This window comes from Haliotis rufescens, unplaced genomic scaffold, assembly GCF_023055435.1.
Source record: "Haliotis rufescens isolate VD_foot unplaced genomic scaffold, xgHalRufe1.0.p SCAF_5, whole genome shotgun sequence".
NCBI classification, from domain to species: Eukaryota; Metazoa; Mollusca; class Gastropoda; order Lepetellida; family Haliotidae; genus Haliotis; species Haliotis rufescens.
Window position 1 is genome coordinate 9,580,867 of NW_025964223.1, and position 15,314 is coordinate 9,596,180.

Here is a 15,314-nt window from a genome sequence, read left to right on the forward strand (position 1 = left end):
ACCTTTGAGGCCATCAAATTGCAGATCATCCTAATCGTGTCATGAAGGCTATACACAGACAGTGGATGCATAATGCAAATCCAACGGCTATTGGCGTGGCACATGAACTTTATGAAGCATGTGAAATTGTGCTCTTCTATATGCATACAATCTGTTTATTCTGTTGTAAATTTGACGTAATGTTTTAGATGCAGTGATTATACCTTGTTTTGATTCTTCACATGTGAGAAGAACATTTTGGGTCTCTCCTGTCATGATAGAATATATTGCTAGAAACGGCACAGAATTCATTCACTCATAGATTCGATGATCTTTATGCTGTCATGAGAAATCCACGCGAATGAGAACACAAACAGTTTTGGGGAAAGTATTTTTAATTTTAACTCCAGATTGAAAAAAAATCCTCGAAGAACATCATGTGATGTGTTCGATAACTAAAGCGTTTTATAAACAAATTTTATATTATAATGGATAGATATGCAATAATGAGAGAGAGAGAGAGAGAGAGAGAGAGAGAGAGAGAGAGAGAGAGAGAGATGATCTATCTAAAATGTGGAAGTAAGATTATCCTTATTTGCTGCTTTTGATGATGTCCGCCGCCTTTTCTCCAATCATGATGCTCGGGGCATTGGTGTTCCCTGACACGAGGGCCGGCATGATGGAGGCGTCCGCGATTCGCAGTCCAGCAATATCCTTTACTCTGAAAAATATTTAATTGAAACCGACATTCAGATTAAAGTGACGACTTTGATTCAGCACGGACACGTCACAACCTCAACCTCTTTACACCTTCATCGTCATTCGAAATTCGTAAAACGAAAAACGAACTACTTTGCTTTTCCTCCTCCAACATACACATTTCTCCAATATTGAGACAGTCAGTTAGTGCATGTTCGACCAACGCCCGACAACATTTAGGACATCACATTCTACATAAACCATAAACCGTTTGAAAGACGAATAGTGAACTAAATTTTGGTTTTCCCGTCACAGCTTGGTGTGTTTATCAGGCAGCTTGGTAACATAGCTCTCATACGTTTGCTATTTGCTAAATACATTTACAAACTAATAGATATTTTGAATACCAACATTACACGAAGGCAAGTTTACCCGCGTCCATCAGTCTAGCACGGAACGATCCCAAAAGTATTAAATGTGTGAGTGAGTATGGTTTTACGCCGCTTTTAGCAATAGTCCAGCAATATCACGGCGGGGGACACCAGAAATGGGCTTCACACATTGTACCCATGTCGGGAATCGAACCCGGGTCTTGGGCGTGACGAGCCAACGCTTTAACCACTAGGCGACCCGACCGCCCCAAAAGGATTAAAAGAATTATGGTTTTACGCCGCTTTGAGCAATAGTCCAGCAATATCACGGCGGGGGACACCATAAATGGGCTTCACACATTGTACCCATGTCGGGAATCGAACCCGGGTCTTCGGCGTGACGAGCCAACGCTTTAAACACTAGGCTACCCGACCGCCCCAAAAGGATTAAAAGAGTTAGCTGAATGTCCAAGAAAGTTGCTGGTCTCTGATGTGATCAGAGCTACAAAAATTCAAGGTGATATTCATGTAGTTGACCTGTAGACAAACAAATCCTGGAGATCATTTTAGATTTGTGAAAACAAAATGTAACATGATTGTATTTGTACAAACGAAATAGAATAGTTGAAGTTTTCCATATTTTCCCACCTCAGTTGAGGATCCACCACTGTAGTTGGGTCGCTTGGTTTCCCCATCTTGCAAGTGGTGTTCGGATGAAAGGTTGTTGTAGCCAGGGCCCGGACGTAACACTCCCAGTATTCATCAGTGTCATACTTCATAGTGTTGCATGTCGGGAAGGGTGTGTCTTCAAGCTGGGCTCCTATTTCCTTGAATGCCTTTGTCTGATGAAGTTTCTGGACGATGCGAACACCTGTTGTACAGAAATGTTTTTTAAATACTGATCCATCTGATATTCCAAGGTAAAGTGTTGACCGAAGCGTTATTAATTCAGTTTGACTATCTGTAGTTAAAAAATAGTCTGAAATGGTGTATAAATGGTATTTACACTCGTAGAAAAGTGCCAATTTCATGAACAAAATTGTGAGCGTGAATTCTAATTCTACTTCCGGTGTTAACTTTGTTCTGGCTGTGAGACATCTGCAATCTACTTATGGATGGACAAATATACATGATCCCTTATAGATGATATTGCCTCATCTGAACTAGATCCATAGCAAAAGATGCTGCGTTGCCTGCAGTATGTTCTTGTTAAAAAAATATACTTCAAATGGTAAAGTTGTTACTTTACCAGAAGTATGTCCCCATTAAAAGTAGTTGGTTTACTCGAATTATGACCCTGTTATAAGTGATCCGTTTACCCGCAATAAGACTTTGGTAAAAGTAGTTGCTTTGCCCTTGAAGGCCCTGATAACTGGAATTATTTTCACCTCTAACTAAAGTCTTGGCATCATCGGGATGAGACAGGTAGTTTGGCTCGATGATAGGATGCTCAAGTGGGTTTGTGCTTCTCAGGCGGATTGTCCCCATGCTCTTTGGACGGAGTAAAGTTGGGAAGATTGTGAAACCTTCTTCAACAGACGTCCAGTTGAAATGAGCAACTATCTAAATAAGAAGTAGATGATCGTTATATAAGGTAAGGGACGTTTCAAAACATGAGCGTTTATGTCGTGTCAGTGTGCTTGTGTAGTCCGTCCATACGATCTTCCCTGAAACCACAAGGCCTATTAATTGATTACCACAGCTACGGTGCTCTTACAGTGCCCACAGAATTAATTATAAAAGATATGTAAAGCTGGTCACATGGCAGTTGTGTTAACAATGTCATTTTTGCCCATTGCTCAGCCATAAATGCATGTATCATTATAGTATTGGATAAGCAGAAAGTATGTGGTACGTCAAATAACGTCATATTTTGTTGGTTGTGGTTATATTTGACACATATACAACCCATGACCTTTATGTTCCAATTACAATTATTCACATAATCGAGGCACGGGGACACTCAATCAACACAGTCTTTATAACTGTGCCCGATTTGGTCGGCGTTTATACCGAAGACTGGACCCATGGATACTGGGAACATATTGTGATTCCTGTGGAAATGAAGCACTCTCACCTTTTGGTCAATGTTAAGCAGACGGGCCAGACTTTTTGTCCATTGAAGCACAGATAAAAAGAAACTGAACGTCTAGACTAGGTTCCTAGGATTTCGTCTTCACAAACGCCATGGCTTCCAGACCGCCGCTTGATGTTAAAAGACCTACAGTGAAAGGCAAGTTATAAGCTGTTAGTGGTTGAGCAAGTACCTACTAAGGAAGGTGTGATTTTGGAACCGTCAAGGAAAGATGTTTGCTGGACAGTAAGCAATATTATAATTTCACAATGGCGGCCTTCAAAATGTATCCTCCGATCATGTTTTGGACGTCACACGTTTGTAGACAACCATGTTTATCTTGAGACAAAAGAGGTTGCAACTCGAAACACTTCCAGGCTGAAGAAACTTCCTCGTCTGATTCTTCCAAAGGAGAGTACTTTTATAAGAATATGATTACCTCACATACCTCAAATATTTATGTCAGCATAAAAAGAGTCTGCTTATTTAAATCAGTGACGATTTGGCGCATTATGGTCTTCATATTTACTTTTTAGTCGAATTCTTAATGGAAATCTTTTGGGCCACTCTTTTTAACAGATATGTTTGCATTTTTTAAAAAGATTTAATAATGTAACTTTTTTTCTCTTCCTTTAAAACATGGAAAGGATTGCTATGGGAATTACACTTCTGAACCTTAAAGTAAAGCATGTGATGATGTCAATGAAGATGGTATTTCAGTCCGCAATGCAGCTTTTAACTTTATCTCATTGAATCAAGGGGTATCTTGACAATAAATGCTTCAAAGTCTGGACCTTCACCATTTCTATCTTATGCGGAGAATAGCAGTCTGGTGAACCAGAAAGACTGCATACCTGGAACGTCTGGGACTGTAATTGGTTCAGGATGCTCCAATAGTATTAATCTTCAAAGGTATATTACGATTTGTGCCAAGCAGGACCTGATTGACTACTCAAATATAGAAATACCCATTCCTCTTTTACTGGATTCTAAAATCCGACCAAAGAGACCTATTTGCTGGGTCCAGCAAATGTACCACCGTCGCCCCATGTCAAAGATTAACCATAATCCTTAAAACAAACAAGGAAGGAATTTCGTTATATACTCAGAAATATTCGATATACACATATAAGTGGAATTAATATCAAATCAATTCTCAAAGACTCAAAGGATTTGCATTTGACTTTTAGCAATTGCAGCAAAAAATCACTGAGTTCAATTATGTCAAAACAAATTTCGTATGAGGTGAGGTTATTTGGGTTTAAGAATATACGTTCAAGATTATTGTACTTAAATAGCAGATGGTCAACTTTCCCTTGATGTCGAGCAATATCCGAGTAGCTCCAGCCTTTGGTGCCTACATTTTAGGATATTGTGGTCGAATCTCTGAAATTACTGCGAAGTTCTTATGACTCCGGAAGACGTTTCCTCGCTTTTACTTATGATGCATATATTGTCCACCTCACAGTTTCTTTCATTAGACAGGCCAAGGAGATGGTGCGAGGCATACAGAATTCGTAAATAATGGGTAGAAGTGTTTTTGTTTGATAAAAGTGTTTGACTACATACAGTCTAAACTGAACATGAAAATACACACTAAAATTCGTTCATTTGGGGATACATGAGGGATATATGCTTGAATAAATCCTTGTGGGAAATATATCTTACCTGATTTCAATGCACGATATTTGATTAAAGCAAGTGTTGACTCTAATTTCTGTTTCGTGAGGGAAATAGGCTTCTGAAGTTTCGACACCATGTTGAGGAACATGTGATCCTGTAAGCTTTCACCAACTGGGAGGCTAGCTTGAACTGGAATCTGTATATTGAAATACAAGTGACAAAAGCATTTCAATAATTGTAAGAAATCACACTAGTCCACTGTGTGATTCCGACCAATTCCTAAGCATGTGTTCATAAGAACATCATAGAGTGGTGACACTATAGGTTCGAGGAAACGTGGCACCTATCACAAACCCGTCAGAAACACATGCAAAGAAAAGACAATAAGTAATAGCCTTAGGCACACCTGTACTAACAATGGATGGAAGTTACTGGTTCTCTTGCATTAGAGATCAGAAAGTCAGACTTGTTGAACACAAGGGATGATGAAAGCTGATCGTATTTGTGTATTTGAGTTGTTGTTAAATCGGTAAGTCGCTTCTTAAGACCAACATAGGTTGCTGGGGATCTATTCTTACCCGGAATCCTCATGGGGACATGAAGAAGAAATATAAGTTATGTTTTCATTCTATAACACACTTGGGACTTTAGTAATCTGACTGTGTATTTTGTTTCAGCTCATTAAGGTATGAATCGAAAAACCGATGTGCAAACTGTATGAATCTGCGTAAATTTGACAACGGAAACATCTACAATAGTTTAACCAAAAACAGGTGTATATATCAAAGCAGACAAAAATGACGACGTTGATAAACATTCCAAGTGTAGGAATACATAGTGTGACGTGACATGAATCAGGTGATTGTTTATTTAATGCACATAACTTGACACGCTTACAAAGTAAAGTAGGATCAAAACAATGTTCATAGGACCTGTCAATCAAGGCAAGAGGCGAGAAGAATCCCCACGGGGAAAATGAAAAAGAAATATAAGTTGTATGTTCGTTCTATAACGTAATAGTAGTAATCTACAACATGAAAAGTAGTAATCTACAATATGAATTGACAATTGGTACTTTTAGAACAGAAGATGAAGGCATGTCTCTCTATAAGAAGTAATTAAAGAACTTATATCTTATTCACGCTCAAGGTACAAATTAAAGAGCAAAATCTCACACTAAACAAATAAATTGTTATTTAATCTGACACAACTCAGACGCATGAGTTGGTTTAAGAGCATAAAGTAGCCGTCCAATCAATTTACACTCATAGGTTAGTGACAGAGGACAGGAGATGGTAACATCACTTCTGAAAAATGTGGTGAATGGATCCAGGTTATTTATCATTACAGAATGGAGATATACTATACTAGATGATCGTGGATGTGCTCATTGCGGCATTAGACACAACACACATAAATCTACAATAGTATGCAATGTCCAAGCCAAACGCTCATCATGTGTAATAAAACTGTCCAGTATATTGACGTCGTCATTCCTTATACATCTTTTCTTGATCAATTCTCTTCTGGCAGTATACGCTCACCTTTTCACGAACACCTGGTATCATCACTGTTTGAGAGCGATTCATAAACACATGCTCAGGAAAAAGAAGGAATCGTACAGTCGACTCTCCTTTTAACAGATATGCCTTATGATTATAGAAAGGGTCTTGTGGATTATATTTGAAAAATGGTTAACCAAAATGTCATGAGCCATATTCTTAGTGTAACCTGAAGCGACCCTTGACCATACACAAAGGTTACTCTAAAACTAATGTGATTAAGGCACTACAAAAGAATGTCTGTGAAGTTTCGTAATATTCAAATCATAGAAAGGTTGCAGTGGCCTTGATATCACCTACTGCTGTGTCTGAAATTGTTCCCAGGGATAAATGTAACATCTGTTATAAGCGTGCAGCGTCTGTGGTGTCAATGTGGGCAAACTCTTTTCAATCTCGGTTTGTGTGGGCGTCTTCCAAAATATGCTGACACAGCATGATGTTACCGAAATATTGTTCAAAGCAGAATTATTCCAAACACATTCACTCAATAAAAGCAACTATATCACACGGACGGTGATTGCATGATTAGGACAGTGTTTACTGTGACATTATACTGGATGAAAACTAATAAGCTTACATCTGTGATGTTTCTGGAGAGTACAGCAATCCGATCTACTAATTAAAATTGTAACATAAATTGCATGAAGAGATCGATGCTTATTTCTCACCTTCATCTTCTCCAAGTGTTTCTTTGGCACGATCCCTGACAGCAACAGCAGCTGTGCCGATCCAATTGCACCAGCTGACAAGATTACCTCCCTTGAAGCACGAACTCTGTACAGGCGGCCATCTTTGACATACTCGACACCAACTGCCGTCTTCTTGTTTATCGTTACCTGGTGAAAACAATTGGCCAGTTTCAGTACTGAATAAATGTTTGATGTATGTACGAATGCGTATCCTAGAGGAATGTGGACGGGTGAAGTACACTACCTTCGTGACGTGACTGTTGGCCAGGACGTCGACGTGCAGGTTGGGTCTGTCTATCACTGGCCACAGGAACGCCTTGGATGTGCTCATACGTTCCCCGTTCCCAATCGAAACCTGAGATCTACTAAATCCTGAAACAGTTACAATTGGCATTTATAACGTGTTACAACGTGCCTTTGCCTTACCACTGGACTAAGCAAAAATTCGAAGCAAAACCGTCATGAGCAGAATTCCATCAATAGGGTCCTGCAGATGTAATGTAAAGGTTGTTGAGGGTGGTTGAGTCAGGCGATTCCTTCCTCCCTTCTAATAGAGACTCGCCAAACTGACAGACTGACATATACACACACAACCGACAGGCTGACACCCGGACAGACATGTAGGCAGGCGCAGAGCCTCATAAACCTACAGCTGGAAAAACCAGGGACTCTCAGGAGCAAGCAAAGACACTCAAAACTGACAAACACGCACATAGCCACACTACACAAAGACAAAAAAACGAACGCATGCAGACACAGACAAACAAACACGCACACGCACACCCACACGCACGTTCCCTTGCCCAGACACTTGCCTTCCTGGTGTTCTCCGTTGTAGTCTATTTCCTTGAACCCGAGTTCCATTCCCGCCTTGACGAAGTAGTCAGCGGCGGGTATTGCGTTCATTTCCGTCACAGTCAGTGGACCTCCCCGGCCATGGTATTCTTGAAAATGATGATGAATAAGAAGAAAACGTTACGTCTCAATTACAAACAAAATCTTTCACACACCGTCAACTATCATGAAAGGTGGGAAACCCAAGACAAGGCAGCGTAAATTCAGAAACGGCGATTTTTGAAGTATTTAATTCAGTCAGTGCGAAGAAAACGGGACTCATAATGTCTCTTCCCCTGCTATTTACGTTTGTTTGTTAGTTTACTATTTAATGCCGTAATCGACAGTATTCAAGCTATGTGACGATGGTGTGTAAATAGTCTAGTCTGGACCAGACAATCCAGTGATTGACATCATGCGCATCGATCTACGTCATTGGGATATGATGAAATGCAACCAAGACAACAAAGTCAACGAGCCTGACCACGGGCCTTAAGCTATTTTCAAAGTAGCATTAAATTTACATTTAACAAGCGCCTTAGCTTAGAACGAGCTTTCAGCTGAGAATGCATTGCACGTGGTGATTATATTGACATGCGAAATGTAAATGATGTATATAGTTTTACAGTTACCTGAATTTTTTAATCTATCAATTTGTATGTCTTCCGATTTTTTAAAGTACGGGAGAACATCTTCGTAACTCCACCCCTCACTGCCACTGGCTGCCCAGCTGTCGTAGTCATGGCGATGCCCTCTGACATACTGCATATAGTTTAACAGGCTGGTTCCTCCCAAGACTCTACCACGTGGCCATGCTCCCCTCTGAAATTCATCTTAATATATCTACTGGAACACCAATGTAAAATATATTAAATCCTATCACGGTTTATGTCACTGGTGTGTCACATTTTGAAATGCCCTACACATGTCTACCATAAAACATTTGAAAGCTTTATTGAGGCCATAAATTTTGTAACCTTGAGCTAACTTCGACCTTTACTAGAATAGGGCAACAGGGAGGTGCGTGCTTTCAGAGACCTATTTGTTAACCTTGCCTTTTCTATTAGTCCTGAATGTGCATGTTGCTGAGGTTCGGTCAAAAAGGCCCAGTCAAATTTGTCCATCTGGTTTAAGGCTACCATCAGAGGAGTATCCAGCGTCTTCTGGTTCCGGTCATCACCGCCAGCCTCGATCAGCAGGACGGTCACGTGACCATCCTCGGACAGACGGGACGCAAGAACAGCCCCTGCGGACCCTGCCCCAACTGTGAAATAGAATACCGTTTTAACCATACACAACAGATCACACTTAATCATTTGCTGTGGTCGTCCAAACAGTAATGCCACAATTGAACTACATAATGCAATACTCACATAATATTATCAGACAGCAATTGTTCTTACATTACAGTAACGACCCAAAAGACGCTGAACAAAATGTAGCAGTCATTTGAAGATGAACTTCAGAAATATTCGAAGATATGAATATTACCTATGATATAGTCATAAGTCGTTCTCAGTTCGGGAGAAAGAATTCCTTTGTCGTCAACAGGAAAGACGGAGACACCGACGAAGATAGCGAGGATTGCAACATTGACGACAAGCAGCAGTGACGTCGTTGAAAAGCCCATGGTCCCTTATTCAGATTTTGAATATTATGTCAAACTGACAATGTGCAATATGTTCAATCTTTACAATTTGTTACATTATTTCTGCTTTTCCTACAAGCCATGCACTTTAAAATCCATGTCTATATGCAAACTAAAAATACTATTTATTCCCGTTATGATTCAACTGAACAATCAGCCTCGGTTGGAATAGAAGCTTTCACACCTATATCTAGCTGGACTAGGAAACTGAAATAACCGGATGGTATCGGCCTGTGACCTGGTTCATTCCTGGTCAGTTTGCTCGATGGTGTAGATCGTTGCTTATGTGTATATTCACCGGTTTGTCTCAGCCAGACAAACCACTGGGACTTATGGCAACTCAATGGGAAATACATGCACTGTCAACATTATTTGTTTTTACGTTTAATCGTATAGGCTCTTTACGAAAGATAGTGTTTCCAATCAATGCATCAACTGGATTCCTTCGCTGACCCTGTTTTGTGCTGATACCAGACTGACACGCTCGTGCCACAAGACGAGGGCATTTTGGCGCAGTGACTATGCCTCTCAACAAGATTTTCCTTTTCATACAACTTATAAACGAATATACATATTCGAATAAATACACTTTAAATACACTCCACCTTCAGTTTGTTCTATTCGTATAAATACGATACACCTCAGCCGTTTTTGCTATTATTTTCTAAAACATATGTTGAAATGGTCATAATTTGCTCAGGGAAAATTTAAATAAGCCCCTTGTGTTTCTTACCGCTAGCTCGATGTTACACACGTCAAGCCTTCGCCGAAGAAGTGGAGTTGTGTCGATAAGCCAAAGTCACAATCAACAACAAGTATACTGTGTTGACTGTTCACGAATGCACTTTACTCTGTGACTCAACAGATGCACCTTATTCCTTGACCCACATTTGAAGACATCTCCTAGTGTAAATAAAATCTATAAAACCCTTTCCCAATATACAAATGTCAACGCCAGAGAATAATCAGTCTCGAGTATCTGATGAAACATAATACATTGGCCTTAAAGGGGTACGCTGAAGTTCATGATGACACCCGAATTTCGCGAAAAGTGTAAGCACGTACTGTCCTACAGGAAGGAAGAAAGCTCTGCTAAGAGTCCATTGTTCGATTGCGACTTTGTCATTAGCATGTGCTTATGAATCAATATCGGCTAGTGATGTTACCATGTGTTCGAGAAAAAAGATGAGCGTATCTTGCCGGAACAGCGTCACTTATGGATTTACTAGATGTACGAACATATACTCTGGTGAATCTGAACTAATCTTTAATGTTGATATTCCTCCTGATTTATTAGTCTTGTAGAACTTCCCTTCGAATGTATAATATAATTGGACGATTCCGACAATATCATAAGCCCGTGTTTATCAATCACTTGTGAATTTACTAAAATGGTGAATGTACTAAAATAGTGGATATTTACCCATTGCTTTTCTTTTTCTTTGTAACAGAAATGTTTTACATTGATCTTCTTAATATTCTCCTACTAGCTTTAAATACAAAGTCGTTAAGTGACACAATCTGATACCATCAACATGATTTTATATGACAAACATCACTTAAAGAAATGAAATTTTAACACACTCGAGAGGCAACTAACGGGATCGGTGGTCTGGCTCGCTGACTTGTTTAATGCATGTCATCGTATCACAATTGCGAGTATCGACGCTTATGATATCCATCACTGGATTGCCTGGTCCAGATTCGATTATTTACAGGCCACCGGCATATAGCTGGAAGTTGCTGAGTATGTAGTATAACTATATCTGAATGCACACATGTGGCACATGCTACCACAGTTGAAACTAGTCGCAGATGTAGACATAGCATGTCAAATTTCAAGGCCATCTGAAATCATTAGCGTGTGTGCACGACCCGATCTCCTGCCAATGGAAGGGATGAGACTACTAATCTGACCTTGGGGAATGGTGGCCCACTCGGCCTGTAGTGCAACCGTTGTGAGCCGTGCTGTGTGTGCTCTGGCGTGGGGAACAAACAAACAAATAAACAAACATTCATTAAATATATCTGAATGCACACATGTGGCACATGCTACCACAATTGAAACTAGTCGCAGATGTTGCAGCAATAATGAAAACCCGGATTCGGGCCTTTTGAGCAAATGAAGGGCATCGTTGATAAGATGAAAAAAAGTGAAGTTTAAGATTCATTGGTCTACTGGTATATTCACGGAGCAGTGACTGGATTTTGAGAAGAATTAGAGGCATGGTCAATGTGCAAAGGGCAGATCAATGTCAAACTTTAATATATCGCGAAAAAAAGAACATATATCTTAAGACACACTACTTACTAAACATTTTCCGACTTTCATTACATTTGGAACAAACATGACAAAATAATGGCCTTAATCGGTGTTTCAATATGTTTGTTGTTTAACGCCGCACTCAGCAATATTCCAGCTATATGACGGCCGTCTGAAAATAATCGAGTCTGGACAAGACAATCCAGTGATTGACATCATGAGCATAGATCCACGCAATTTGGACCGATGACATGCAGCAACCAAGTCAACGAGCCTAACCACCGACCCTTTTAGTCGCCTTTTACGACAAGCATAGTCGCCTTTTACGGCAAGCAAGGGTTGCTAAGGACCTTTTCTACCACAGATCTTCACGGGTCTGTCAATCGTGGCTTCCATACTACAAATCAGATTCATATTCGAAGAAATTTTGGTATCATCAATGGTGGGAGCAAGCATGTCCTTTGGTTTCTGATGGGCCGATATGTACAGAATATAGAGCCCATCGTCACAGTATTAAATTGAGGATCATGGTTTGCATGTCAATGTACGCTGCCAATATGGGACGTTGTATATAATATCAATCACTGGTTTTCCTGGTCCAGACCCGATTGTACAGCTGGAATGTTACTGCCAGTGGTGTAAACCAACCAACAATGTGAGGTGAGGTGAGGTGAAATGGGGTTTAACGTCGCGTCCAAGATTATTGCACTTATATAGCGGCGTGTATGCACGTGTGTGTGTGTGTGTGTGTGTGTGTGTGTGGCTGCTTGTACTAGTCCGGACTGATGCCGATTTATAGTGCTAGCACACTGAGATACCATGCCGCAGTTTAACATGAATACCCCACTCAGACACAGTATACTGACTCCGAGCCGACCAGTCCTTGTTTTAGCTACTTAATGCCGAGCGCCAGACAGGGTAACAACAAGTACCATCTTTTAACGTCTTTTGGTATGACGCGGCCGGGGATCGAACCCCGGACCTTCCGCTCTCCGGGCGGACGCTCTACCACCAGACCATCCTAATTGTTTCATGAGTGAGTGAGTTTGGTTTTACGCCGCTTTTAGCAATATTCCAGCAATATCACGGCGGGGGACACCAGAAATGGGCTTCACACATTGTACCCATGTCGGGAATCGAACCCGGGTCTTCGGCGTGAGGAGCGAACGCTTTAACCACTAGGCTACCCGACCGCCCCTAATTGTGTCATGAAGGCTGTACACAGACAGTGGATGCACAATACGAATCCAAATACTATTATTGTGGCACATGGTTGGAATATGGGATTTGAACTTGTTTTTTTTAAAGAATTGTGTATTCTTTTGTGAATTTGCCGTAATGTTTTAGATTAGGTGATAATACCTTGTGTTGATTCTTCACGTGTGAACATGTGAAGCCCATTTTTGGTCTCTCCTTTCCTGACAGAATATATTGCTGGAAACGGCACAGAATTCATTCACTCACAGATTCGATTTTCTTTGTGCTGTCCTAAGGGGAAATCCACACGAATGAGAACACAAACAGTTTGGGGGGGAAGTATTTTTAATTTTTACTCCAGATTGAAAAAAAATCATCGATGAACATCATGTGATGTGTACGATAACTAAAGCGTTTTAAAACATATTTTACATTAAAATAGATAGATATGCAATAATTAGAGAGAGAGAGAGAGAGAGAGAGATATAGATGATCTATCAAAAATGTGGAAGCAAGATTATCCTGAGCCTTATTTGCTACTTTTGATGATATCTGCCGCCTTTTCTCCAATCATAATGCACGGGGCGTTTGTGTTCCCTGACACGAGGGCCGGCATGATGGAGGCGTCCGCGACTCGCAGTCCAGCAATACCCTTCACTCTGCAAAATATTTTATTGAAACCGACATTCAGATTAAAGGGACGACTTAGATTCAGCACGGACACGCCACAGCGGCTACTAGAAGTTAGTTCGTTACACCTTAATCGTCATTCGAAATTCGTAAATTTGTTTTTCGTCCTCCAACATACACCTTTACCAATATTGGGACAGTCATTTAGTGCATGTTCGACCAACACCAGACAACATTGGGGGCATAACATACATCATAAACAAACCTACAGGTAAACGTTTGAAAGACGAATAACAAACTAACTTCTGGTTGTCCCGTCACAGCTCGGTGTATATATTCATCAGGCAGCTTGGTAACAGAGCTCTCATACGTTTGTTATTTTGTTTGTTAGTAATTTGTTAGTTTACCCACGTTCATCAGTCTAGCACGGAACGACCCCAAAAAGGATTAAAAGAATTAGCTGAATGTCCAAGAAAGTTGCTGGTCTCTGATGTGATCAGAGCTACAATCATTCAAGGTGATATTCATGTAGTTGACCTGGTGATCATTTTAGATTGGTGAAAACACAATGTAACATGATTGTATTTATACAAACGCCATAGAATAGTTGAAGTTTTCCAAATTCACCCACCTCAGTTGAGGATCCACCACTGTAGTTGGGTCGCTTGGTTTCCCCATCTTGCACGTGGTGGTCGGATGGTAGACTGTTGTAGCAAGTGCCCGGATGTAACACTCCCAGTATTCATCAGTGTCATACTTCATAGTGTTGCATGTCGGGAAGGGCGTGTCTTCAAGCTGGGCTCCTATTTCCTTGAATGCCTTTGTCTGATGAAGTTTCTGGACGATGCGAACACCTGTTGAACAGAAATGTCTTTTAAATTCTGATCCATTTGATATTCAAAGGTATATTTTTGGAGCGAAGCGTTATTAATTCAGCTTGTCTATATGTAGTTCAAAAACAGTTTGACTGACAAATCAATGGTATTCATACTCGTAAAAGAATGTGAGCAGTATTTCTAAATCTACTATGATGAAACCTGATGTTCACTTTGTTCTGGGTGTTACATCTGTCATGCTTGAAGGTGGAAGTCAGTTTTGGTTGTACAAATATACATGATCCTTCATAAATGATGTTGCCTCAACTAGATCCAAAGAAAAAAAGATGTTGCTTTGCCCGTAGTACGTATCTGTTAAAAGTAGCTACTTCACCCAAAGAATGTCCCTGGTAAAAGTTGTTACTTTACCAGAAGTATTTCCCCATTAAAAGTAGTTGGTTTACTCGAATTATGACTCTGTTAAAAGCAATTGTTTTACCCGCAATAAGACTTTGGTAAAAGTAGTTGCTTTGCCCTTGAAGACCCTCATAACTGGAATTTTCACCTCTAACTAAAGTCTTGGCGTCATCAGGATGAGACAGGTAGTTGGGATCGATGATAGGATGCTCAAACGGGTTGTTGCTTCTCAGGCGGATTGTCCCTATGCTCTTTGGGCGGAGTAAAGTTGGGAAGATTGTGAAACCTTCTTTAACATACGTCCAGTTGAAATGAGCAACTATCTAAATAAAAAGTAGATGATCGTTATATAAGGTAAGGGACGTTTCAAAACATGAGCGTTTATGTCGTGTCAGTGTGCTTGTGTAGTCCGTCCATCCGTCAGATCTCCCCTGAAACCACAAGGCCTATTCATGATGACCACAGCTACGGTGCTCTTACAGTGCCCACAGAATTTATTATAAAAGATATGTA

General features: G+C 40.4%; 3 protein-coding genes across 3 annotated transcripts in view; all 3 read right to left on the reverse strand.

The window, feature by feature from the left end:
* Positions 1–570: 570 nt before the first annotated feature.
* LOC124150622 (glucose dehydrogenase [FAD, quinone]-like) lies at positions 571–2,537 on the reverse strand. The gene is made up of 3 exons (XM_048383815.1): positions 2,438–2,537; positions 1,698–1,920; positions 571–700 (listed from the first exon to the last, which is right to left on the reverse strand). Exons 1-3 carry the CDS (start codon positions 2,535–2,537, stop codon positions 571–573), a joined length of 453 nt encoding a protein of 150 aa, XP_048239772.1.
* On the reverse strand, positions 2,517–9,476 carry LOC124150660 (glucose dehydrogenase [FAD, quinone]-like). The gene is made up of 9 exons (XM_046522645.2): positions 9,323–9,476; positions 8,887–9,095; positions 8,464–8,653; positions 7,813–7,941; positions 7,242–7,369; positions 6,977–7,144; positions 4,792–4,942; positions 3,127–3,270; positions 2,517–2,612 (listed from the first exon to the last, which is right to left on the reverse strand). The coding sequence occupies exons 1-8, from the start codon at positions 9,459–9,461 to the stop codon at positions 3,212–3,214; spliced, it is 1,173 nt and encodes a 390-aa protein (XP_046378601.2). The 5' UTR covers positions 9,462–9,476; the 3' UTR covers positions 2,517–2,612; positions 3,127–3,211.
* Positions 9,477–13,443: 3,967 nt separating this feature from the next.
* Positions 13,444–15,314, reverse strand: part of LOC124129451 — a 35,747-nt gene continuing 33,876 nt past the window's right edge. Inside the window, exons 22-24 of the mRNA XM_048383816.1 lie at positions 14,950–15,124; positions 14,201–14,423; positions 13,444–13,598 (exon numbers count right to left, since the gene is read on the reverse strand). Of these exons, the coding sequence (XP_048239773.1) occupies positions 13,469–13,598; positions 14,201–14,423; positions 14,950–15,124 (528 nt within the window). The 3' untranslated portion in view covers positions 13,444–13,468. The remainder of the gene's footprint in view (positions 13,599–14,200; positions 14,424–14,949; positions 15,125–15,314) is intronic.

Bases quoted from the DNA above. Each gene is read 5' to 3' on its own strand.
- LOC124150622 (XM_048383815.1), bottom strand. From the start codon at position 2,537: ATGGGGACAATCCGCCTGAGAAGCACAAACCCACTTGAGCATCCTATC. The intron at 1,921-2,437 runs GTGAAAATAATT...TCTGTACAACAG, and splicing joins TGCCAAGACTTTAGTTAGAG to GTGTTCGCATCGTCCAGAAA. The intron at 701-1,697 runs GTGGGAAAATAT...AATATTTTTCAG, and splicing joins GTGGTGGATCCTCAACTGAG to AGTAAAGGATATTGCTGGAC.
- LOC124150660 (XM_046522645.2), bottom strand. From the start codon at position 9,461: ATGGGCTTTTCAACGACGTCACTGCTGCTTGTCGTCAATGTTGCAATC. The intron at 8,654-8,886 runs GCAAGGTTAACA...GATGAATTTCAG, and splicing joins ATTCAGGACTAATAGAAAAG to AGGGGAGCATGGCCACGTGG. The intron at 7,145-7,241 runs GTAGTGTACTTC...TGTTTTCACCAG, and splicing joins CCAACAGTCACGTCACGAAG to GTAACGATAAACAAGAAGAC.